The following is a 26,686-nucleotide window of genomic DNA, read 5'->3' on the forward strand; positions in this document are numbered from 1 at the left end:
TTTCTTTCGTTAGTTGAATATAGAAATTGATTAGAAATAATTATTTTCATTCGCAGCAGACATTGGTAATTAAATGATACACATTCAGCAATGGTGTTGATATCCATTTGAAATCAGGAAAGTTTGACGTATTACATGTAAATGTTTTAAAATAGTCCGCAAAAAATAATTTCCAGAAGGATATTTTTAATAAACATTTTTGTTTGGAACCAAAACATTAATACAGTAATATCCCGATTTTATCACCCCCATGGTGAATTTTGGGGTGATAAAACAGGGTATGTGACAAAATCGGAAAAAAAATTATTTTCAATTTTTTAATTCATTTCACAAATTTGAATCATTATATGCCTTGGAAAGGCAAAATGCGTGAACGGTACCCGTTATTTCTTTTAGAAAAATCATAAGGGTTGTGTATAAGACACGACCGCCCGACGTAAACTACGTAAAACAGTGATATGGAAATGCTAATATCATCTTCCAAACTTAGACGTACATGTTCATGATAGAATTAGAGGCGAAAGTATAGAATTGATAATTCTGTTAGGATACGGCAGGCATGAAGAATGTTTTTATAGAAGTCGATTTGAAAGCGAGCGGAGGGCAATATTTGTGATGGCACATATCACACGACCTTCCTTCTGTCAAGCTCCCGTATGAAGGGGGAGGAAAGAATATCAGTGTGGAAGCTCCGACGCGCACTTGTGATTCTGCTACGGACGCCATAAAGTGCGTCGCCAAGCGGTTAATTTGCACTTTGAAAAAATTCGCCTCGCCTAAGTCTTCCTTTGTATAGAATGGAGGCCCTGAGAAGAACCGATTTTTCCAATATCCCATATGTATTTGGAATAGAGTGGACGAAAAAAAAATCCTCTTGTCAAATATTTGTTCAAGTCCTCCAATTTGTGAAAATATTTAATTATAAATCTTCAAAACGAACGATTCAAATCAAAGTGCATGTCCGGTATGTGTTGTGAAACTGTACGGTTCCAACGAAAAGAACTTAAAAAGCTGTCTACAGGAATATATACAAGCTACTCCGGAAGAAACAGATGGTCGAGAGGTTTATGCACCAAGATGAAAATCATTGATGTTTGAACCGTTTTCTCGGACATCGAAATTTTCATCCCTTTTGTTTCTTTTGCTTTTTCTTGTTCCAGAGAGCGAGTAATGGCGTTAGGCGCTAAACCTAGACCTATATGTACACTGATGTACAGAAGTATTCGTCATGTACTTCAATACTTCATAGTAATCTATCTGAATTTATGCGAATACTTTTGCCCATCAGTGGATAAGTCAGAGCACTAGACTAAAAACTGTGTCCCATCTCAAGACGTCGAGGACCCAAGGAGTGTACATTAATCTTCTTAGCAAAGTCACTCCCAACGATTCATCAATCATATTTCCCCTTGAATGTGAAACGGTTGGTACGGCTGTCCCCGTTTCTTCCTTACGTAGATTCAAAACTCTTCATTAATCACGTTATTTATTACTAAATTATCTGATTGCCGGGGAGTTATGCTGCAAATATTAATGCAGACAAGAAAATGCTCGGGAATACAACCGACATTTCCAGGATGATTTTCAATACTGGCTGTGCATGTGCTAAGACAAGACAAGATATCCCATATGTATTTGGAACAAAATTTGCTCAGCAACTCAGCCGATGCTTAGAGATGTCGTAAAATCCCGATTAATCGATTGGTAACTAATCGATTACTCTCGATTCTTGTCGATTATTGAATCGATTAATCGTTGGGAAGTAATCGATTCAAAATTAATCGAATATCACAACGGATAATCGATTAATCGAAGTAATCGATTAATTTGCTACATTTCTACCGATGCTGGGATCGCTCTCCGCGATACTTCAAATGAAATGCCGCGCGCGCGGGGGAAAGCAGTTTTCTTATAATCAATAAAGATGGCCCCTTAGTCCCGCCTCTTTGTTGTCCGGTACGACTGCAAATATTGTGTACCCGTCACACACTCACTAAAGGCGTGGCTACAGGTTCAACTTTATTGATTACAAGAAACCAGCTCTTTCGTTCGAGAAAAGCAGATCGTAGTCCCACCATCGGCATCGGCGGAGCTCCTACCGGAATCTTTTTCTCACTGATGGTGTGGGACGTGCGGTCGTCGTCATCAACATCAGCAGCGCTCAGATTAAATTTTCTTGTCCGAAGTACTAACGATTGGCTACCAAAGTTAAACTTAATTGCTTGGTGATGGAAGATTGTTTTCCATTGGTAGCAGAATCACGAGCTCGCGTCAGAGAAAGACGCTGCCGAAAATTATTCGCGTGGATAGCAGTAGCAGTCAAGTGATAGTCTGCTACTTGCTTCAGGTTTTATTTTCATCCATGCGAATACATATTTGCAGCTTCTCCTTCTGACACGCGCTCGTGATTCTACTACCGACGGCAACATTCTGCTGTCGCCAAGCGATTATAATTTGCACTTTAGAAAAAAATCGTCTCGGTTTAACGGTTAATAATGTGCCTTCCCAATCACAAACTGCAACAAATCCAATTAAGAATCTTGAGAAAATTTCACTTGGCTGCCACTGATCCATACATTATGGCGTCGCCAAGCGGTTAATTTGCCCTTTGAATAATATTCGCCTCGCCTCAATCTTCCTTTGTATAAAATGGTGGCCCTGAGAAGAACCGTTTAATTCCAAATGATGCATATTTCGAATCACAAACAGCTGTTGACGACGAGCACACGATCCACTCCACGAATATAATTTGCTCAGCAACTCCGACGATGCTAGGACCGCTCTCCGCGACATTTCAAATGAAATGCCTAGCGCACTGAAGCATTGTTCACAATAAAGTCCACAGCAAGAAGAGTGGTTAAGTGCTAGACAAACATCATATAATTGAGCTCAGAATCACGCTAGAATATCCCACTGATAAATTTTCTGGTTCCTAGCGGTTGCACTGTAGACACATTATTTCAATTTAACCTTCCTCCCAAATATAATGGTGGTTCTGAAAAGAACCGATTCATTCCCACTTATGTGTCTCACCAACAACAACTACTGGACTGCGCGACAGCCATCCGATGATTCGGCTCTACGCACGCCGTTAATTACCAGATCCAAAACTGCTGCTTGTAACACGGATGAAAAGATGTACTGCTGTTGCCACGACCGCCACCACCATCGAACGAAAAAATTTCATCCGCACCACCACAGCCGTTGTCGCTGAGACCGCTTCTGGACGCCTTGGTCCGCTTTGCATGAAATCCAGAATGAAAATGTCGCGAGCACGCGAAACACGGGGCTTTTCATACACAGGAAAAACGAAGCAGTGGATCAAAAGGCCCATACCTTACTGCAATCTGATGTCCGTGTTGGGGACTTATGAACGAGATTGATTATTTCTGAATTTTTCTCCCAGTTTGAAAAGAAATAACATTTTCAATAGTTTAATGTTGATAATCAATAGTATTAATAGAATTGGCAAATTGCTGGAGAGTTTCCGAATGAATTGATAACCAAATGTCGAAAATCCATCGAAAGATAAAGACGCTATTAGCGTTTGAAATCTATCCTAATTTCGTGACGGTCTCGAATTTAGAAATTTCCGTTTTACACCTTGTATCTGAGTCTTCCCCTTAGACGTAGCTTACGTCAAAATTCTTACGTAATTAGTGTACGGCCCCTTACATGTAGCCAATTAGAATATACTACACGCTCAATAAGATGTTTCGATTTTCTCCATTTGTTTGCCTGCTGCCTTTATTTAACGCAAGCAAAACGGCTTGTAATGTAAACAGCAATCCAACTTTATCTTTCGTTTGTTTGAAATCAATAATCACTCGTCCCAAGTGGGCTGAAAAAACATCCACCTGATAGGAACAATGGTGTTGACATTTTATCCATTACGCTCGAGACTTTCGCTGGTTTAAATGAGATATTGCGGACATTCTGGTTGAAACTGTAATATATGAAGATTTATTACGCTAAATGTGCTCAATCGTAGCATATTTGGCCACGGTTTGAGCTATATATTCTTTTTAGGCTTTTGAAACAGAAATCGGCTAAACTAATCCGCTTGATTCTCGACGATCTCAATCTTAGTCTATTCAAAGATTGTTTATTTATTTTTATTATCAGGCCAAGGCTGGAGTGGCTTGTGCATTGCATTAAAGTTTTCTCCATTCAGCTCGGTCCATGGCTGCACGTCGACGGAGGGTCCGCAAATCGTCCTCCATTTGATCCTCGCCTTCTTGTTCAAAGATTATGTACGGGTTTAATTGATGATTTATTTCAAAATTCATTTTTTGATAATTTTTCAAGAAATTGGATCATGGTGCGGTAAAATGGACACGTCCTGGTGTGAAGTACATACATTTTTTCTATAGAATTTTTTTTTGAAGAGCTTTGTATTGCTTACCTCGGAAAACGCTAAGTATTCATTAGGAAATTCGAATTTCCGAGTGTTGTTCAGACCAATGACGTGATTTTTATTGATGTGACATGCTTTTTAGTAAAATCAATTCGTCAACTAAATTCATTGTTTTAAGCTTAATTCCTTAACCCTTACAGGACGGATGAGTCATATATGCCCAGCGTTTTAAATTGGCTGTGTAAAATCACAGAATAGAGATAGGTACAAACTTTCTTCAGCAAAACTGTTTACCAGGATGTTGGCTTTGCAGGAAAAATATTGGGGTCAAGTTTGACTACACCCTGAGGACCATCGTGTGCGAATACATCCCATGTGCGCGTGTAGCCACCGTTGCCATCGGCGGCGGCGTGGTGGTCACTTTTGCTCTGGCGGCGTCGTGAACCGACAAGGCTGAAAAAATCAATTTTAATGCGGATTTTTGGATTCACGCGGTTTTGATTCACACGGTAGCAATCGTCCGTATAAAAATTAATTTCAGTGGAATAAAATACGTTTGCCGATCATCAATCAAATTCAAAATAGTGAATTGCCGGCGACACCAATCAATACCTGATTCCAAAATGTTATTTAAATGAACACTATTTTGTTATTCTCTGATTTTGATGAAACAAATTTTTCCAATAAATCCTGCTTCACTTTTCGTGACCGCTGAGCTATGTTTAGATGTTTCTAATTTCAGAAAAATTCGTACTACTATTCTTTAAGTTACATATACAATTGGGCAATGTTTGAGTAGCTGCATATTCTTTTTCAGAGAATTTGCAGTGCTACTTCGCTCACCTGCTGTGGGCCTCACTCGTTCTTGGGTCTCCAGTCGCCAGTCTTCCTGTACAACAGATGCACGCTTATCTTTCTCGGTTGCACAAAGCCAGCGATTGCGGGGTCTACCCCGGCGCCGAAGTTTTCTTCCTGGTTCTCTTTAGGTTATTTTGCTGGTCTTTCTTCCAGCATACGCACTACATGTCCAGCCCACTGTAATCTGCCGTATTTTATCAGCCTGCCTATGTCTGCATTTTTGTACAATGTTCTGTTACAACTCGTGATTCATTCATTCGTCTGCGCCATTTACCATTTTCCCTCACGACGTCAAGTATTGAGCGCAGTATTTTCCGTTCAAACACTTTTCGATAGTCTGCATCTTTTAACGTCCATGCTTCATGGTTGTATAGTGCGACTGGAAGAATGAACGATGTGTACAGAGCTAGTTTTGTTAGCGTCTGTAGGTAGCTTCCTAAAATTACCAAAGAATTTACTGGGGGATTTTTCAAAGTATTAGCCGGAGAAGTTCTCTAGAAATTGCCTGAGGTAGTTTTGAAAGAATTCCTATGGGAATTTCAGGAGAAATTGTCAAGGCACTTGCAAAGGAGCCCCTAGAGGAACTCCAAAAACAAATTCCGATGGAATCACTAAAAGAATCTTTCGAAGGAATTCGTAAATTTATTTTCGAAGAAATTCCTAAGCTAATTTTAAAAATTTAAAGAAATTTCGAAGTAATCCGTAAATTAATTTCTTAAGGAAGTTTTAGAGAATATTTGGAGGAATTCTGAAACAATTTCAGGAAAAGGTATATCCGAATTTCTGAACCAAGTCTTGACGGAATGTTCAAAGGAATTTTCAGAGAAATCTAAGACTGTCGGAAGATCCTTCAGGAGTTACTTTGAAAAATCCTTCAGGAATTTCTTCGAATATTCCTTCAGGAACTTGTTCAGAATTTCTTAAGGAAATTTCGTCCTAGAACTTTGGAAGGAATTCCAAAAGAGTTCTTAGAAGAATTTCTGAAGGAATTTTCGGAAGAATACCTTAATGATTTTCCTGAACAAATTTCTGAAGAAACGCGTGAAGGAAGTTCCGAACTAATTCCTGAGGGAAATTCTAAGGAATAACCGAAAGAATCTGAAAGAAAACTCTGTAGAACTTCTTGAGGTAATTTCCGAGGGAATTACCGAACGAATCTCCAAGGAAATTCCTGGAAGAAATTGCGAATAAATTACTGGGAAAAATTCCAAAGGAGTTCCTTGAGAAATCGAGGTCAGAAATACCAGTAGGCATTTCCTCTGGAATTCTATTAAGAATTTCTTCATAAATTTCTTTGACTGTTTCTCCGGAAAAACCTGAAAAAAACCTTTATTAATTCCTCCTTTAGGATTTTTTCTGGGAAATCTTTCAGAAATACCTTCAAAAACTCTTTAAGTTCAAATTTTCGAAAATCCATTCAGACTCTCTTCTAAAAATGCTTTAGAAAATTCATTTGGAAATTTCTGCACCAAACCCTCCGGGAATTTTTCCAAAAACTCCTCCAAGAAATCATTTGAGAACCCCTCAAGATTCAACCGTCTAAGACGAATTAAGTACTCTCCATTTAATTCCACCAAGTATTTTCGATATCTTTGCAGATACGTATTTCGACCACAACTGTGGTCGTCTTCAGTGTCTCGTACTTGACTCGACTCGAAATACGTATCTGCAAAGATATCGATAATAATTGGTGGAATTAAATGGAGAGTACTTAATTCGTCTTAGACGGTTGAATACATTCAACTAAAAGAGCTTAATATATTTTCCCTCAAGTTGTTTTTCCTTAGATAATCTAAAAAAATATACCAAGAATTCATTCGGATATTTCTCCAGGTATTTTTTTGAAAGCCTCCGAGCTTCCTTAGTAGATTTCTTCAGAAATTCTTTTGGAAAGTCTTCCAGGAAATCATTTGAAAATTGATTAGAGAATGAAATAGTTTCCGATAGAGTTACCAATTGAATTTTCAAAAACAACAAACACAAAAAAAATCCGAAGGTATTACTGAAAGAATTTTGGAAAGAACTCAGAAGGCGTTTTCGAAAGAATAAATTCTGGAATAATTTCCGGAGAATGTTTCAAAGGAATTGCTGGAAGAAGTTCCGAAGAATTCCTCAATGAAATTGCGAAGAAATCCCTTATGTAATATCTGGAAGAATTTATTTAAGGAATTCATTAAATAATTGCCGAAGAAATTTCATAACAATAAAACCATAACAATATAACAATTTAAAGAGTTGTCAAACAATTTTGGCTAAACTCTTAATGGAATTTCTTGTGGATTCCCTTAAGAGATTTCCGGAGGAATTGCTAAAGAAACTTCCGAATGAATTCCTTAAGGAGTCTCCGAAGTGATTCCTAACGAAATTTTCGTAGGAATTCCTGAAACAATTTTCTGAAGAAATCCGTAATGGAAGTTCTGAAGGAATTTTCGGAGAAATTTCGTCAGAAATTGTCGGAAGAATTCCTAAAGTAATTTTCAAATTTTCTAATTCAAAAATTGATTTCAAAATAAAAATTAGTTATACTGGACAAAAAACTGGAAAAGCATTCACAGTAGGGATTTAATTATTTTGCTAAATTGGTTTGCCAAATAAGTCAACTGTCCTAATAGCACAAATCAAAAAACAAAGAAAACTAAAGTAAGTAAAACCACCGGCGGCGCACATGTCTAGGTGCAAGGCAAAATAAATCCTGGCCTCCGGCCACTGTGATATTTTATGCGTAATGCCCACGCCAAACACGTGGTACAATGCCCTGCGCACGCATACCAGGAATGACAATATTATGAAACTAAGATGAACCTCCGATCTGTTTTAACAGGGTTCTAGTACGTATCATCCCCTTTTAGGAAAGCATGCGATCAAAATATTCTATCGGTGAAAATTTAAGAAAATTAGATTTTAAGATTCTACATGAAGGTTGAGATAGGAAGAAAATTGTCGAAATTCAAACTAGCATAACTTTTCGTAAAATAATTCACTTTTGATAAAAATGAAACCATTGGATGCTAAATGTTTTCTAGGTTTCACCTCAGATGAAAATTCATATCGGTCTGAAGATAGCGGAGATATTCCGGAATTCCGAGGTTGGTGGAAAATGCATTTATTCAACTGATGTTTTTCATTATTTGAGACGTAAGCTTTGAATATTGTTTATGCCTTCTTCAGGAACTAGCACTAGCTATATGTCCATAATCCGCAAGGAATTCTCAGATATATGGTCTTTTCCGTGAAATTGATTAAGGGAATACGAACGAATTGATAATCGAAATCATGGAAAGTCGTTTTTCAAGACGATGATTATAGAGATTTTCAGGATCTTAATGTGGACTGACTTTCTTAGAATATGTTGGGGAATTGGTTAGTTTTGGAATCAATCGGAACCATGCAAATATGGGTTGAGATAGTATTTTTGATTTTGTTTAAGGGGCAAGCCAGAGTAACGCGATGAGCGATGCGACGCGACAGTGCAATTTGACAGCTCATTGATAATGCTTGTTATTCTTTTATGTGAGTCGCGTCGCATCGCATTTACTTTGGCTTGCCCCTAAGACGATGACTACGTAGAGATTTTCTAGACCGTGAGATTCAATAGCCACTCTGTAACAGGTTTTCGGTGCTCCGGAATTGTGACAATTGGTTCAGGGAATATGACCAAATTGCTAAGGAACGGAATTATGTTAATATGGATATTAAACTTTATAGTTATGCGAATCGATGACTATTTAGACATTTTCAAGAAAATAATTATATCTGACTATCCATCAGTCGATTCCAGATTCGACAAGAATGCCATTTTATGTTTTTTAAACACAAGTTGCATTCACAACAGAAATGTTATGATCGTTGTTGCTTATATTTTTTTTCATTTGGTAACAAATTTGGCAATTACTGATTTCACTTTTCTATGGCACCTGGCAACTGATAATGATTAGTCAGTGAGTCTTACAGTCCTGAAAATCTAATCTAATCTATATGAAAGTTGCTGTGACTAAATCGGTCTGAATTGCGTTGAAAGGATAATAAATACCTCAACCATGTTGTTATTGACGGCGGTATACGTCATACGCATATCTGTCCCATGTTTGCTGAGATTTCGTATGTACATGGGACAATTATGCGTAGAACGGATAGATATTAGTAGAACATGGTTGAGTCACTATTTCTGGTTATTTCCATTATATGAAAAGCTTTCCCAACCCATAGATCATTGCAGTTGAAAGTATTGGATTTTAAAGTGTTTTAAATGTATTCCCTCTTGCTCTAGTAGTTATCGTTTTCAAAATACGAAAGCTAATATTATATATTTGCAGGGTCTCGGTATGTGTAAAGCTCTCCACATAGCGGTGATGATGCCGTTCTCGTGCCTTTGTAAGAGTTAGAAAGCATACAAGAAAGGTTCAAAATATCACTGATAGGTAAATAGGTCCTTATTTTTGAATCCGTTTATACCCATTTTAAAATTTCATGTCGAACGCAATTTGTTTCGAGTACATCGGATGAGTATAGATGCCAAAAAAGTAATTTTTCTATACATTATTATTTTGGCCATAACTTTCAAGCCCATAGTCCGACGTATTTTCAATAGGAAATAATGGGGATGATGAATACCACCCTTTTCAAGCAAATTGGTTAACACTAAGTTATTTCACGAAAAATTATGCTAAATTGAATTTCGAGAATTTTTTCTTATCTCAACCTATATATCTAACCCCTGCAAAATCTTGAAATCTAATTTTCTTAAATTTTCACCGATAGAATATTTTGATCGCATGCTTTCCTGAAAGGGGATTATTAGTAAGAACCCTGTGAAAACAGATCGGAGGTTCATCTTAGTTTCATAATATTGTCATTCCTGGTATGCGTGCTGCGCCATCCACCCACACTCATCAACGACAACGAATCTCGGAAGCCCGTAGACCATCGCCGCATTGTGCACAAGGTCGCCCCAGTTTCTTGACCTATCCCGTAGCCGCCGGCCATGATACCGCACACCATTGTTTGAGGTCATTTGACCGTTGTTCCGATAAAAATGTTGTATTTATTGAACCAGATCGATCTCGAAGAGAGGCTTTCTTCGCTGATCGGAATCTTCTGTTAATTTCAGTTTAATTAGTCCGTCGTCTGGTTCACTTTCGAATGCAAATCCGGAAAAGAAGTTGGATTCGGTTGTTTGTTTACTCGAAGTGCGGAATGTGAGTCGGATTTTTTTCCTCGAGAGTTTTGCTGTGTGTCAATCAAAGAAGAATGTTGCATGAAAGCGAAGTTTAGTGAGCCGACAGCAAATTCGTCAAAGCGTGTCATGGCATGTTCTCGCCTACTACGTTATGGGTGTTGTACAAATGTTATTTTTAAATTACGTTTATTTTGATAAATTGATTTTGTTATCATTTTGTTTCGTTTCTGTTTATTCATTTGACAGTGCCGCCCGGAGCTGATCCAAATCTAGTCAATCGTACAACGACCTAATTAAGCAATGCCAAACTAACCAAAACCCAAAGTGTGATATTGAAAAATGACCATGACATTTAATGTTTTAACTTAAGAGAAAAGTAAGGGAAAATAGAAAGAAGACAAGAGCAATCGAAGATCTGTCGACTCACCTCAGAATCTCAACCAAACTTAAGATAGATAATAAATCCCAAAAAACCAACTCCTTCCGAATACTCTTTTTACTCAAATGCTGCACACTGCTGGCTCCCGAATGTGGAATCGTAATCGACACCAGCAGCTCCTGGACCAGCAGAAATCCTCTATGCACACTTTCTACATCGACTAGCAGCCAATCGGACTTCGCCAGCAAAATACGCTTCCTCCTTTGCACTATTCTGGCCGCGATCTACGGCAAACACTTCACCCCCACAGTAGTCCACGAGGCGGATCCGTACACCGCCGTATCGGAGTAGCACCGGTGGTAGTTGAGCACTGGGTAGGATCCCGATTCGGTTCGGGTGAATCCTAAGACTCAACTGTCGCCAATCGAGAACGCAAAGCCCCGAGCGCAGTCCACCCGAGCGCGCTTTAATTTCGACCAAACGGACAAAGTGAACGGCCCCAAAATTACGGACAACACGATGGAGGACTTGCTGCAGGCTGGCCACGTGGTCAAGGAGCGGTGGAAGGTGAGTTAATGTCCTTAATGTCGAACGTTCTAGTAATTATGCCATAGACCTGACTGTGCTTTATATTAGACTAGAGATCACAGGTCAGGGTAGAACAGATGGGAGACTATACTACAGTTTTGATTAGAGATCAGAGAGACTAAAATAGTGATCAGATTAGGTGCCGGACTGGAGACTAGACTAGAAGCCAGACTACCGATCACATTATGGAACAAACTAGATACCAGAATGGAAATTGACTGAAGTCCAGTCTAGAGGCATCTGTTCAGACTACAGAAAAGATTTGAAATCAAGATCAAATTGGAACGAACTTAATTCATGATAAATACTAAGATAGAGACTAGTCTTGATACCAAAATAGTAACCAGATGAGATGCCATATTGGAGACTAGGCAAGAGGCTAGAATAAAGAACAGGCTTTAAGTCAGACTGAAGATCAGAGATCAGGTTGAATTAAACTAACGACCAGATTGCATATTCGATTGAAGTCTGAACCCAATTTAGACACTAGACCGGTTCTCAACCTGGGGTACATGTACTCGGAAGCCTCCTTTCAAGAGGCTCGGAAGCCTCCTTTCAAGAGGCTCGGAAGCCTCCTTTCAAGAGGCTCGGAAGCCTCCTTTCAAGAGGCTCGGAAGCCTCCTTTCAAGAGGCTCGGAAGCCTCCTTTCAAGAGGCTCGAGAGCCTCCTTTCAAGCGGCTCGGAAGCCTCCTTTCAAGAGGCTCGGGAGCCTCCTTTCAAGAGGCTCAGAGCCTCCTTTCAAGAGGCTCAGAAGCCTCCTTTCAAGAGGCTCAGAAGCCTCCTTTCAAGAGGCTCAGAAGCCTCCTTTCAAGAGGCTCAGAAGCCTCCTTTCAAGAGGCTCAGAGCCTCCTTTCAAGAGGCTCAGAAGCCTCCTTTCAAGAGGCTCAGGAAGCCTCCTTCAAGAGGCTCAGAAGCCTCCTTTCAAGAGGCTCAGAAGCCTCCTTCAAGAGGCTCAGAAGCCTCCTTCAAGAGGCTCAGAAGCCTCCTTTCAAGAGGCTCAGGCCTCCTTTCAAGAGGCTCAGAGCCTCCTTTCAAGAGGCTCAGGAAGCCTCCTTTCAAGAGGCTCAGAAGCCTCCTTTCAAGAGGCTTGGAAGCCTCCTTTCAAGCAGCTTGAAGCCTCCTTTCAAGAGGCCCGGAAGCCTCCTTTCAAGAGGCCCAGGCCTCCTTTCAAGAGGCCCGAGGCCTCCTTTCAAGAGGCCCAGAAGCCTCCTTTCAAGAGGCCCAGAGCCTCCTTTCAAGAGGCCCAAAGCCTCCTTTCAGAGGCCAGAAGCCTCCTTTCAAGAGGCCCGGAAGCCTCCTTTCAAGAGGCCCGGAAGCCTCCTTTCAAGAGGCCCAGAAGCCTCCTTTCAAGAGGCCCGGAAGCCTCCTTTCAAGAGGCCCGGAAGCCTCCTTTCAAGAGGCCCATCGGCCTCCCTTCGAGAGGCCCAGGCCTCCTTTCAAGAGGCCCGAAGCCTCCTTTCAAGAGGCCCAGGCCTCCTTTCAAGAGGCCCAAGCCTCCTTTCAAGAGGCCCGGAAGCCTCCTTTCAAGAGGCCCAGAGCCTCCTTTCAAGAGGCCCGGAAGCCTCTTTTCAAGAGGCTCGGAAGCCTCCTTTCACGAGGCCCGGAAGCCTCCTTTCAAGAGGCCCAGAGGCCTACTTTCGAGAGGCTCGGAAGCCTACTTTTAAGAGAACCGGAAGTCTCCTTTCAAGAGGTCCGGAAACCTTTTTCAAGAGGCCCGGAAGCCTCCTTTCAAGAGGCCCAGAGCCTCCTTTCAAGAGGCCCGGAAGTCTCCTTTCAAGAGGCCTGGAAGCCTCCTTTCAAGAGGCCCAGGCCTCCTTTCAAGAGGCCCAGGCCTCCTTTCAAGAGGCCCAGAAGCCTCCTTTCAAGAGGCCAGAAGCCTCCTTTCAAGAGGCCCGGAAGCCTCCTTTCAAGAGGCCCAGAAGCCTCCTTTCAAGTGGCCCGGAAGCCTGGTTTCAAGAGGCCCGGAAGCCTCCTTTCAAGAGGCCAGAAGCCTCCTTTCAAGAGGCCGGAAGCCTCCTTTCAAGAGGCCCGGAAGCCTCCTTTCAAGAGGCCCGGAAGCCTCCTTTCAAGAGGCCCGGAAGCCTCCTTTCAAGAGGCCAGAAGCCTCCTTTCAAGAGGCCCAGGCCTCCTTTCAAGAGGCCCAGAAGCCTCCTTTCAAGAGGCCCAGAAGCCTCCTTTCAAGAGGCCCGAAAGCCTCTTTGCAAGAGGCTCAGGCCTCCTTTCAAGAGGCTCAGGAAGCCTCCTTTCAAGAGGCTCAGAAGCCTCCTTTCAAGAGGCTTGGAAGCCTCCTTTCAAGAGGCTCAGGCCTCCTTTCAAGAGGCTCAGGCCTCCTTTCAAGAGGCTCAGGCCTCCTTTCAAGAGGCTCAGGCCTCCTTTCAAGAGGCTCAGAGCCTCCTTTCAAGAGGCTCAGAGCCTCCTTTCAAGAGGCCTCAGAAGCCTCCTTTCAAGAGGCTCAGAAGCCTCCTTTCAAGAGGCTCAGAGCCTCCTTTCAAGAGGCTCAGAAGCCTCCTTTCAAGAGGCTCAGGAAGCCTCCTTTCAAGAGGCTCAGAAGCCTCCTTTCAAGAGGCTCAGAAGCCTCCTTTCAAGAGGCTCAGAAGCCTCCTTTCAAGAGGCTCAGAAGCCTCCTTTCAAGAGGCTCAGGAAGCCTCCTTTCAAGAGGCTCAGAAGCCTCCTTTCAAGAGGCTCAGAAGCCTCCTTTCAAGAGGCTCAGAAGCCTCCTTTCAAGAGGCTCAGAAGCCTCCTTTCAAGAGGCTCAAGCCTCCTTTCAAGAGGCTCAGAGCCTCCTTTCAAGAGGCTCAGAGCCTCCTTTCAAGAGGCTCAGAAGCCTCCTTTCAAGAGGCTCAGAAGCCTCCTTTCAAGAGGCTCAGAAGCCTCCTTTCAAGAGGCTCAGCCTCCTTTCAAGAGGCTCAGAAGCCTCCTTTCAAGAGGCTCAGAGCCTCCTTTCAAGAGGCTCAGAAGCCTCCTTCAAGAGGCTCAGAAGCCTCCTTTCAAGAGGCTCAAAGCCTCCTTTCAAGAGGCTCAGAAGCCTCCTTTCAAGAGGCTCAGGGCCTCCTTTCAAGAGGCTCAGAAGCCTCCTTCAAGAGGCTCAGAAGCCTCCTTTCAAGAGGCTCAGAGCCTCCTTTCAAGAGGCTCAGAAGCCTCCTTTCAAGAGCTCAGGCCTCCTTTCAAGAGGCTCAGAAGCCTCCTTTCAAGAGGCTCAGAAGCCTCCTTTCAAGAGGCTCGAGCCTCCTTTCAAGAGGCTCAGAAGCCTCCTTTCAAGAGGCTCAGAAGCCTCCTTTCAAGAGGCTCAGAAGCCTCCTTTCAAGAGGCTCAGAAGCCTCCTTTCAAGAGGCTCAGGAAGCCTCCTTTCAAGAGGGCCAGGCCTCCTTTCAAAAGCGCCAGGAAGCCTCCTTTCAAGAGGGCCGGAAGCCTCCTTTCAAGAGGCCCAGGCCTCCTTTCAAGAGGCCAGAATCCTCCTTTCAAGAGGCCGGAAGCCTCCTTTCAAGAGGCCCAGGCCTCCTTTCAAGAGGCTCAGAAGCCTCCTTCAAGAGGCTTGGAAGCCTCCTTTCAAGAGGCTTGGAAGCCTCCTTTCAAGAGGCTCAGAAGCCTCCTTTCAAGAGGCTCAGAGCCTCCTTTCAAGAGGCTCAGAAGCCTCCTTTCAAGAGGCTCAGAAGCCTCCTTTCAAGAGGCTCAGAGCCTCCTTTCAAGAGGCTCAGGCCTCCTTTCAAGAGGCTCAGAAGCCTCCATTCAAGAGGCTCAGAAGCCTCCTTTCAAGAGGCTCAGGCCTCCTTTCAAGAGGCTCAGAAGCCTCCTTTCAAGAGGCTCAGAAGCCTCCTTTCAAGAGGCTCAGAAGCCTCCTTTCAAGAGGCTCAGGCCTCCTTTCAAGAGGCTCAGAAGCCTCCTTTCAAGAGGCTCAGAGCCTCCTTTCAAGAGGCTCAGAAGCCTCCTTTCAAGAGGCTCAGAGCCTCCTTTCAAGAGGCTCAGAGCCTCCTTTCAAGAGGCTCAGGCCTCCTTTCAAGAGGCTCAGAGCCTCCTTTCAAGAGGCTCAGAAGCCTCCTTTCAAGAGGCTCAGAAGCCTCCTTTCAAGAGGCTCAGAAGCCTCCTTTCAAGAGGCTCAGAAGCCTCCTTTCAAGAGGCTCAGAAGCCTCCTTTCAAGAGGCTCAGAAGCCTCCTTTCAAGAGGCTCAGAAGCCTCCTTTCAAGAGGCTCAGAAGCCTCCTTTCAAGAGGCTCAGAAGCCTCCTTTCAAGGCTCAGGCCTCCTTTCAAGAGGCTCAGAAAGCCTCCTTTCAAGAGGCTCAAGCCTCCTTTCAAGAGGCTCAAGCCTCCTTTCAAGAGGCTCAGAAGCCTCCTTTCAAGAGGCTCAAGCCTCCTTTCAAGAGGCTCAAGCCTCCTTTCAAGAGGCTCAGAAGCCTCCTTTCAAGAGGCTCAGAAGCCTCCTTTCAAGAGGCTCAAGCCTCCTTTCAAGAGGCTCAAGCCTCCTTTCAAGAGGCTCAGGCCTCCTTTCAAGAGGCCTCAGGCCTCCTTTCAAGAGGCTCAGGAAGCCTCCTTTCAAGAGGCTCAGGCCTCCTTTCAAGAGGCTCAGAAGCCTCCTTTCAAGAGGCTCAGAAGCCTCCTTTCAAGAGGCTCAAGCCTCCTTTCAAGAGGCTCAGAAGCCTCCTTTCAAGAGGCTCAGAAGCCTCCTTTCAAGAGGCTCAGAAGCCTCCTTTCAAGAGGCTCAGAAGCCTCCTTTCAAGAGGCCTCAGAAGCCTCCTTTCAAGAGGCTCAGGAAGCCTCCTTTCAAGAGGCTCAGAAGCCTCCTTTCAAGAGGCTCAGAAGCCTCCTTTCAAGAGGCTCAGAAGCCTCCTTTCAAGAGCTCAGGCCTCCTTTCAAGAGGCTCGGAAGCCTCCTTTCAAGAGGCTCGGAAGCCTCCTTTCAAGAGGCTCGGAAGCCTCCTTTCAAGAGGGCCGGAAGCCTCCTTTCAAAAGCGCCGGAAGCCTCCTTTCAAGAGGGCCGGAAGCCTCCTTTCAAGAGGCCCGGAAGCCTCCTTTCAAGAGGCCCGGAAGCCTCCTTTCAAGAGGCCCGGAAGCCTCCTTACAAGAGGATCCGAGGCCTCCTTTCAAGAGGCTCCAAGGCCTCCGTTCAAGAGAATCTGAAGCCTCCTTTCAAGAGGCTCGGAAGCCTTCTTTCAAGAGGCCCAGAAGCCTCCTTTCAAGAGGCCAGAAGCCTCCTTTCAAGAGGCCCAGAGCCTCCTTTCAAGAGGCCCTGAAGCCTCCTTTCAAGCGGCCCAGAAGCCTTCTCTCACGAGGCCCAGAAGCCTCCTTTACAGAGGCCCAGACGACTACTTTCAAGAGGCCCGGAAGCCTCCTTTCAAGAGGCCCGGAAGCCTCCTTTCAAGAGGCCCGGAAGCCTCCTTTCAAGAGGCCCGGAAGCCTCCTTTCAAGAGGCACGGAAGCCTCCACTAAAGACTACACTGCAGGCCTGCTTCTTGACCACAGTCGAGATAAAAGTCCAGGCAAGAAACCAGACAAGACACCGCAGCTTAGATTAGATGACTATAGAAAAGATCAAAGATCAATTTAAAACATACTGGAAAATAAACTTGAGACCAACATTGGAAGCAATTTAGAGACCTGATTAGACAATTGATTAAAAATCAAGTTGTCACAAATTAGATACCAGGTTGCAAAATACACTAGATAGCAAACTAGGGATCCTATTTGGAACTATATTAAAGACCATAAGAAACACAATAAAAGAGTATTGATAAGGCATGAGACCAGATAAGGAACCAAGTTATAGACCATAATCGGCACAGTGGGGATCAAACTAAATAATAGACAAGACATCAAACTGAGCAAAAATACATTTAATTCACAAATGCTGGTATAATTTCTGTTTTTTAAGCAAAGTATTTGCGAAAGTTTTTAAAATAATTTCTTTCCATAACTCATAATCTATTTTATTTTTCATTGCAAAGGTCCTGAAAAAGATCGGCGGCGGAGGTTTCGGCGAGATCTACGAAGGCCAGGACCTGATAACGCGGGAACAGGTCGCCTTGAAGGTGGAATCCGCGCGCCAGCCGAAGCAAGTCCTCAAGATGGAGGTGGCCGTCCTGAAGAAGCTGCAGGGTAAGAAAACTTAACAGATTTTTCATGGATGTATAGAAAACTAACCAAATTGCTGATCCGATTGCAGGCAAGGAGCACATCTGCCGCTTCATCGGGTGCGGCCGGAACGATCGCTTCAACTACGTGGTGATGCAGCTGCAGGGCAAGAACCTGGCCGAGCTGCGGCGGTCGCAGGCCCGCGGGGCGTTCTCGCTGAGCACCACGCTCCGGATCGGGCTGCAGATACTCAGATCGATCGAGTCCATCCACTCGGTTGGGTTTCTTCATCGTGATATTAAGCCAGTTAGTATCAGGGTTTTCAGAATACCCAACGGAACTGTTTCGGAATAATCGATCAATTATTTATTGCAGAGCAACTTTGCCATTGGAAGGTTACCGTGCAATAATCGTAAAATTTACATGTTGGATTTTGGTTTAGCTAGGCAGTACACCACCGGCACCGGAGAGGTTCGGTGTCCCCGGGCAGCCGCCGGTTTCCGCGGCACTGTTAGGTGAGTTGATATACCGGGTAATAATCACTGGAAAAGAATTGTTTAACATTGGGCCAATTTTTAGGTATGCTTCGCTGAATGCGCACAAAAATCGAGAAATGGGTCGGCAGGACGATCTGTGGTCATTGTTCTATATGCTTGTTGAGTTTGTTACTGGCCAGCTTCCGTGGCGTAAAATTAAGGATAAGGAGCAAGTAAGTACCATTTTTCACATTGAATTGGATTTTGTACCGAATATTCGTAAAAAAGCTAATAAACTCTAAAAGTTCACTATAATATTGCTTAAAAGTTGAATTTATATTACACGACTATAAACATGAATGTAAGTGAGCTTTGTAGTGTTATAGTCTTTGAAGTCTTGTACGTGGAGGTTTTGAATTTCCTTTGGATTCTACAAGATTTTGCAGCGGGAATTCCGAAAAATTTTCCGTGGAAATTCTTTAACCTTTCTTTTGGATATTTCCAAGCTGGTAGCTTGCTTTTCATAATCGCCCAGAATTTTTCTTTTGGGCGAACTTCTGGCTAGTTTGGCGAATTTGCCTCCTTTGGGTATAAAAACAACATCGTTGGCTTCGCACCAGTCCATCACCGGTTTCGCGTGGCAACTCCGACCAACACAGACTGTCAAATTCATGGGACCAGAGTTAGGGGAGTATATGTTCCTGGCGGCATTCTGCTTTATATGTTTGGCCGTTGATAGTGCCGGTGCCGACCTTCTTGGCCACGTATTAAATCGAATGGATTGCACTTTTCTTCCGCTATCAGCTGGCCGCTGGATCGTTTGGGGTTCCGTGAATGATTTTGAAGGACAACACTAGTCACGACAAGCAGCTAGGCAGCGGAATCACCAAGAGAATCACTACCGAGGGGGGCAAGAGGAACAACCCGGGAATCTTTCAGCAAATGACGAACTCGAGCGAACGATTAGCACTTGTTTATCCTTCGAATTAGGCCCATCTTGGCCCCATGGTTGCAAACCTTTGCTGCTTGATGTAGCCGAGCGGTTGAGCTAATATGTCGGCAACCATAGACTCAGGCGGGCAATAGCTAACGATTACCAAACATTTGCCGGATAAATCCTTGGTGAAGAATCTTCGGGTGTCAATGTGTTTGGAACGATGCAACTGATGTTGTCCTCGAATATAGTCGTCGGCTCCTGTTAATTAAAGCCGAAGTCTTCCAGAAGCGTTCGAAGTCATATATAGCAACTATAGCTATAGCTAAAAAACAGCAAATTGTCGCTCCTTCTATCTGGAACACATAGCCGGAGTTTGAATTACGGTCCCCAGTATCACTACTCCAGTCTGCGTCGCTGTATCCAATGAACCAGAAACAATCATCATCGTTGCACGAAAGCTTGAGTACAACTCCATTTGCTTCGTTAGGTATCTAACCACTCGATTCAACTTCAACCGATCAGCTTCAGTCGGTTCGTGGTTTCGTCTGATGAGGATCGACACGCTTGCCGAAATGTATTCACAGCCACATCAAGTAACGCTCCAACAAGGCAATGCTACTGCTCAAATTGTTGTATGGCAACGCCTTACTGCTTTCTCTACTCTGGTAGTACCTTATGTCCAACGCAGTGTTGGTAAAATCATTCATAAAACTCAATCATTGAGCGAAGTAACTCGTTTGCGATTTTAAAATAATGCATCACCTCTGAGTTTTCCATGCTCAAACGGATCATTCACTCAATTCCCAAAAAAATCATTTCGCTTTAAAAAGTGTTTATAATCAATTTGGGGGCAATTTATTGTTTACACACGCAAGAGTATCCATTGTTCTATGTGTTGAACGTTAATTTACTGTTATTTTCCGAAGGAGAACAAAAGAAAACCTACGATGATTCAAATGGATGATTCAACTCATCCATGATTTTTTAGGTGCTGAGTTGGATGCGTTTCAACTCACGAGTGATTTGAATCGTTTATGAGTTTTGAGATTTTGAGTTTTTCCCAATACTGGTCGAACGGAACGTTTGAACCCTTTGTGCGATCCAGTCCAAACCTGACAGAAATCTTCGAAATGTTGGTCCATCGCATAGAATCCGTCTTCATCTTTGCTGATGCGTATCCCGAGGAAACAACTAACGACGTCACCGAGAGACGTCAACTTCACTTTCTTCTTCAGCTGTTTCTCGATTTGATCAATCTCTTCCTCAACTTCACTTGCAACGATAATATCGTCATCGTAGATCATCAAATGCACAATCTTTCCGCCAGCACTTTTCGTGAACGAACACGGATCTGCCCGCGACTGCTGAAACCCGATTTCGTTGAGAATTGTACGAATCGTGTCATTCCACACTTTGGAACCTTGTTCCAGTCCGTAAAGGTTTCTCTGGAGACGACACAATCATTTTTCCTCACCACGGCGTATGAAACCTCTTGGTTGTTGCATGTACAACTTCTCTCTCAGTTGACTATTTGCTTTAGCATTTTTCACATCTAGATGGCAAAATTTTCATCTCCTTTTTTCCAGCTTGGGTTGACAGTGTTCTAATAGTCGTTTGTGTAGTAACAGGTGCGAAAACGTTATCATAGTCAATGCATTGCTGATTTTCACAAGTCACTGTCCGAACTCTCAATTGCTTCTTCATACAACGAAGGATCCACTTCCACGATTATCGCAACATCCACAATGAAATCTTCGAATCTTCGTGGGAGAACTCCTCTTGTCGACCTCTTCTCTGCATCGGGTTACTTTCCTCTTGGTCGCCCCAGCCGTTAAACTCATCAGTATGTTCATCTCCAGCTGCCTGCTCTCTTCGCTTCAACGGAGAGGTATGGATTTTTCAGGTAGCTCCTCGTATCCGCTCGTATTCGTCCGGTTTTATTTCGTGGTATCCATTGCGCTGTTCTATGAATTGTACATTGCGACTGAATGTGCTCGTATCGGTATCAGAGTCCAAGAACCGGTACGCTTTCCGATCTTCAGAATATCCGTCGAAAATTAACTTTCGGACTTCGCATCAAGTTTTCATCTTCTCACCGCTGGAGTGTGGACATAAGCCGGACTTCTAAATATGCGGAAATAACTCAATACAGATGAACGCCCAAACCATTTCTCGTATGGGGTTTTATCGATTACTCTAGAAGGCAGCCAATTTTGCACATAGGCCGCTGTCATTATAGCCTCAACCTAATACTTCTTGGACAGATTCGCGTTGAGCAGCATACAGGAAGCCATCTCTTGTAGCGTGTGGTTTTTTCGCTTCGCAACACTTTTTGGCTGCGGGGAGTATGCTGTTGTGCCTTGTATCTGAATCCCTTCAACTGAGTAGAACATTTGTAGTTCTTTATTGCAGTATTCATCGCCTCTATCCGATCTGATGACACACGGGGCTCGACCGAACCGTGTTTTGACGTGGGCAACATAGCGCTTGATGCAGTTAGCCAAGGCAAGTCAAGGATGTGGCTGGCCCTATTGCTGAAAACATTGGGGAAATGGACAAATCTACGTATTGGACAAAGCCTTTGCCCATTCCGTTGGACTTTGATACTGAACCGTCTGCCAATACCATTTCAACACTCTTGTTATCGTCCAGAAACGTAAATAATGCTTTGTTATTCGTCATGTGACAGAAGCAGCCACTATCGATATACACGGCCCTTCCGCTTCTCGAATTTTCTTCTCTTCTGCCGCAGCTCACGACAATCTCTTCGGAAATGGCCCGGCTTTTTACACTGATTGCACACCTTCTGTTTCTGTTGCTTTCTTCACTGTAGGTTCATGGCCGACTCACCAGAACCCGCACTACCATCAGACCACCTCTGGTATTCATTCCGCCACTTCCTTTTCACTAAGGCCATGCTTAGGGGGCAGCAGGGACCATGTCCAAGGGATTGACGACCCCTCCCCAGCTGTCTGCGAGTCAGGGAGAACTGCCTAGGACGTGGTGGTATTTAGCAGTGGGCTCTGTTAAATCCCTCCAAAAAAAAAAAAACACAAGTGTCCGTAAGCAGACTGTATCAAAGCGACTGTGTGCCGCTTAAAAAGCACAAGCCCAGGGAGTGCCACTGGCACATAAGGGTTGATACCAGTAAGACCCTGATTATGGTATACTGGCTACGTGTTATTGGACTTTTTATCTGGATATTGAAATATTGTGAACGCGAGGGCTGGTAGTCTGGTTATTCTATTCTCTTAGTAAGGCCGGGTGACACCGACCTGAAACGGCGAATGGGCTAATGGCAAGGCTGTTTTCCGTCCCCTAAAACCGTGGCGGGCCTTGTAGCACGCGGTAGCTGAGTGGGAGTAGGCTCAGATGCTCCTTCCTGACTAGCGCTGATCTGACTCTGAACACGAAAGTGTCAACCCTCGCATGGACTCCCTGCATGCCGCAAGGTATGTATAGATAACCAATTAACCATGGAATCGCGAAGGCGACTACACCAGCAGGATTCGACAGCAGTCGCAAGGGGGACCCAACAGCGATGATTTCATGCAAACCAAAAATTTCTAGGGAGGGAGTTGAGGCAAATGGCGACAAGGAAAACCCTTTCGCCAGGTGCAGTGGCCTTGATCGGTCACTCCAAAGGTCGCCGGTGGGAGGCGATGGTGGAGTTCGTGGTGGGTCTGACAAGGTGCCGGTCGATGTCAAAATGGACGGCCCCACTCTGACCAAGGTCATCAACTCGGTGATGACCAACCATGAGGATAATAGAGTCCAGACCATGGAAGTAATTACGGACGTTTTGGACGTAATTATGTCCTTCCTGGACAACCGAGTCAATTACGTTAAGGACCTGAAACAGGCCGTACTGACCCTCTGCACTCTAGTCGTGGATGCGAAGTCGGAATGGAAGTCCTTGCTGGAAGCCAGTAAGGAGGCGGAGCACAAGATTCGCCTTATTACTGAAGAGAAGAGTTGGCGGTTAGCCAAGCGGTGAAGGCCCCGAAGGAGAGCCAGACTGCAGAACTTCAAAGGTGGATGGCAATTAGCGGAGCAACTCCTAAGCTAAGTAAGGTCACGCAGGAGGCGGACCTGAAAGTAGCTAAAAAAGCCTCGGTTCGGACAATCGAGAAGGTCCGAGTGGATAAGACCGAGAGGAAAATGGTACCTCTACCAAGGATGATACCACAGGATCGCCGAGAGGAAGATCTGTCATGGACGGAGGTCGTGAATCCAAGAAAGGCGAAACGGAGTCGTCAGCAGGTCGCAAGGTGTGCGACGAAAGATGCAGAGCAGGTCACTGCTAAGAAGGGTAGAGCCCGTGTGAAAAAGGGTGCGCCTTCCAATGGCAGTGACAAGCGGAAGGACAGAGGCGAAGCGATTATTGTCAAGACTGACGATAAAAGCTATGCCGATGTCTTAAAGACTATGAGAGGCAAAGAGAAGCTCTCTAGTCTGGGAGGCGATGTCAACTGCATCCAAAGAACGCGCAAAGGCGAGATGATTCTCGTCTTGAAGCGGGATGCTGCTCTGAAGAGTTCCGAGTATAAAATAGTGACAGAGGAGGTCCTGGGTGATGGGGTTCAGGTTAGAGCCCTGTGCCCAGTCTTGAACATCCAGTGCAAGGGCATGGATGAGATAACCGAAGCCGGAGACCTGGTAGACGCACTGAAGGAGCAGTGCAATGTCGAGATCCAGGAATCCGCGATTCGGTTACGCAAAGGCTTTGCGGGAATGCAGGTTGCCTCATTCCAAGTACCTATGGCCGAGGCCAAGAAGGTGCTGGATAAGGTAAAACTGGTCGGTGTGCTCGTTGAGCACAAGCCAACCCAGTCAGGCCTGTTACAGGTGCCTGGTGCCTGGTGACTGGTGCGGAGTCGAAAACCACCAGGCTCGCACCTGCCAGGCTGCGCCAAGATGTCTGATCTGTCCTCCGGGGGCAGACAACAGGCAACTCACCGGTGCTCAGGCCTGTCCGGCCTCTAGAAGGGTCCAGACATGCAAGTAACACAGCTAAACTTGAACCACTGCGAGGCGGCCCAACTACTGCTACAGCAGTCGGTTATCGAGAGTAAAGCTGATGTTGCCTTGCTGTCCGACCCATACCGCATCCCTGCTGGGAACGGAAGTTGGATTGCGGACAAGTCCGGTATGGTGAGAATTTGGATATGTGGGCGATACCCAATCCAGAAGATAATATTTTCCCCCGACGATGAGGGTTTTGTCATAGCAAAGGTAAACGAAGTTTACTTTTGTAGTTGCTACTGTCCTCCTAGATGGAGTGTAGAGCAGTACACTAGGGTAGTTGATATTCTTGCGGCGAAACTAACTGGCCTTAAACCAGTAGTTGTAGCAGGTGACTTCAATGCGTGGGCAGTGGACTGGGGTTCCCGGTTCACTAACGCTAGAGGTTATATCCTGCTAGAGTAACTAGCGGTGTTGAACGTAGTCCTGCTGAACGAAGGCCAAGTGCCAACGTTTAGAGGACCGAGCGGTGATTCATGTATCGACGTCACCTTCTGCAGCGCAGGATGGACGGAAGAACCAGGATGGATGGTCCACGAGGGTCCTACGTCTAGCGACCATCAGGAGGTACGTTTTATGGTCGAGTATACCCGGAAAAGTACGACAAGAAGAGGCGGTGCAACAGATCCTGGATGGCGCACCTCACAGTTCAATCAAGAACTGTTGAAGGAGGCGCTGCACTGGGAAAGTCGGACTACAGGACTGGGCGGTAACGAACTGACGGAGGTACTAACACGTGCCTGTGATATAGCGAGGAAGACCCAGTCCAACCAGTGTTCTGGTGTTCTAACACGATCGCATATCTTCGTAGAACCTGTCTTAGAGCTAAAAGAAGTTTGCGACGTGCTAGAACGGACGCTGAGCGAGTCGATAGACGTGGGGTATTCCAGACAGCGAGCAGAGCTCTGAACTACGAGATTAAATGTAGTAAGCGAGCCTGCTTTGAACAGCTGCGCAGGATGGTGAATGACACTCCATAGGGGAGATGCATACAGGATAGTGATGTCTAGGACCAATAGCACACCTCCTGAAAGATCCCCAGAGATGTTAGCCGGAATAGTAGAGGGATTGTTTCCGAGACATGAACCATCGGACAGGCCCGCTACACCGTACGAGTCAGTAGACGTGGTACCGCTAGTGACTCACGAAGAGCTTATCGTAGCCGTAAGAAAACTTAAGCTCAATAAGGCGCCAGGCCCGGATGGTATTCCTATTACCGAAGCCTGGCAAACAGCCGGGAGACCCTTCGGCATACAGACCAATTTGCCTACTCGACACAGCTGGGAAGCTGCTAGAGAGGGTCATCCTGAATAGATTGTCGGCTTATACAGAGTGTGCTGGTGGCTTATCCAGCAACCAGTATGGTTTCCTTAAGGGCCGTTCTACCATCGAAGCAATTCGATCGGTAACGGATACGGCCAAGATATAAGAGGTATTAGGTACTGCGCATTGATTACACTTGATGTAGAAACGCGTTTAACAATGCTAGCTGGGCAGCAATTGCTGACTCCCTGCACCGATTGAGAGTTCCGGATTGCCTGTGCAGGATACTGAAAAGTTATTTTCAGAACAGGGTGCTGTTATACGACACTGATGCTGGTCAAAAGTCGATCGTAGTGTCCGCGGGTGTTCCACAGCGATCGAATATTGGAATATTATGTACGATGGAGTATTACGCTTAAGTCTCCCGGCCGATGCGAAGATTGAAGGCTTCGCGGATGACGTAATTCTGGAGGTAACAGGAGACGATAGGCTGTTCGGCCACATTGAGAGTTGACGTAAAGTCAATGTCAACTTCTCTCCCCGAACAGCCAAGATAGCTGTGTGGTGTCGGCAGCCAGTTATCTGGCTAAGAATAACGCTACGGATTGCCTGTTCCGGTGGTAGAAGTCCACCATACAGGTGACCCCAAATTCTTGGTGTGATGCGGCTTTATGCTTACCGTGCCTACGAATGAATGGTTAGGGGTCTAAAAGAACCTAACCGCTAACGGAGCCTGTGAAGCACCAGGGCACCCTTCACAGTATCTAGCCCTTACTGCGCTAACCGGAGCTATGGCGTAGTTGACTTTTGCTTCTCCGAAATAATCGGCTACTCTTATTCAATCTCAACTTGAGGTCAAATAAGGGTGGGATTATGAGCATGTTTTTATTTAGTTTTTCAACAAATTGTCACCTATATGGATTCGCTTTATGCGTTATACACATTGTACTCTGTGTTTCGTATTTGACTTTCCTGATAAGATACCAATTTGGTTTCATCGTTGCTGTTCATATTAATGCTGAAGTTGTGGAGTGCATTATCTTAATTTGCAATGGCTTCAGTTAAGATAGCTCAAATCAATCTTCAGCATAAAAGAACAGCAACGATTAATCTTTGTAGACTCATGCAAATGGCAAATCCCAAGTGGCTTTGGTGCAGGAACCCTATTTTCGCAAGGGTAGCTTCTACCTAGGTAACCTAGTGAACCCGGTTTTGCTGCTTTCAGTAAAGAAATGGCAAACTCTCGATCAATGCCGCGTGCATGTGTGCTTGTTAACAATGCTATTATTGCTACACTTATCTCTGAACTAACAACCAGAGATGTATGTGCTGTCACAATTGATGCAACTGGCGGAACCCCCGTCAGGAAATACGTCTATTGTTCGGTTTATCTACCACATGATGAACCATCCCCTACGGATGCTTTCAAACGAGTTGTCATATATTGCACTTCAAAAGGCCTTGACGAATTGGCATGTGTCAGATGAGGAATCGATATCTGACCATCGCTACATCTACTTTGATCATTTGAATGTTACTTCGCAGACCTTGCGTTTTAGAAATCC

At 44.6% G+C, this 26,686-nt stretch overlaps 1 protein-coding gene across 4 annotated transcripts in view; it reads left to right on the plus strand.

Annotated features, from left to right (window-relative positions):
* Positions 1 to 26,686, plus strand: part of LOC134207899 (tau-tubulin kinase homolog Asator) — a 181,327-nt gene that overhangs the window by 145,605 nt on the left and 9,036 nt on the right. For 2 of the 4 annotated variants that reach the window (XM_062683937.1, XM_062683939.1), the window contains exons 2-6: positions 10,947 to 11,337; positions 17,294 to 17,444; positions 17,512 to 17,726; positions 17,796 to 17,935; positions 18,000 to 18,129. In XM_062683937.1, the coding sequence (XP_062539921.1) occupies positions 11,290 to 11,337; positions 17,294 to 17,444; positions 17,512 to 17,726; positions 17,796 to 17,935; positions 18,000 to 18,129 (684 nt within the window). In that variant the 5' untranslated portion in view covers positions 10,947 to 11,289. Of the gene's footprint in view, positions 1 to 10,637; positions 11,338 to 17,293; positions 17,445 to 17,511; positions 17,727 to 17,795; positions 17,936 to 17,999; positions 18,130 to 26,686 lie in introns of all 4 variants that reach the window. The other 2 variants (XM_062683938.1, XM_062683936.1) reach the window with 2 other exon arrangements.

The sequence above is a fragment of the Armigeres subalbatus genome, chromosome 1 (assembly GCF_024139115.2).
Source record: "Armigeres subalbatus isolate Guangzhou_Male chromosome 1, GZ_Asu_2, whole genome shotgun sequence".
Taxonomy (NCBI): Eukaryota; Metazoa; Arthropoda; class Insecta; order Diptera; family Culicidae; genus Armigeres; species Armigeres subalbatus.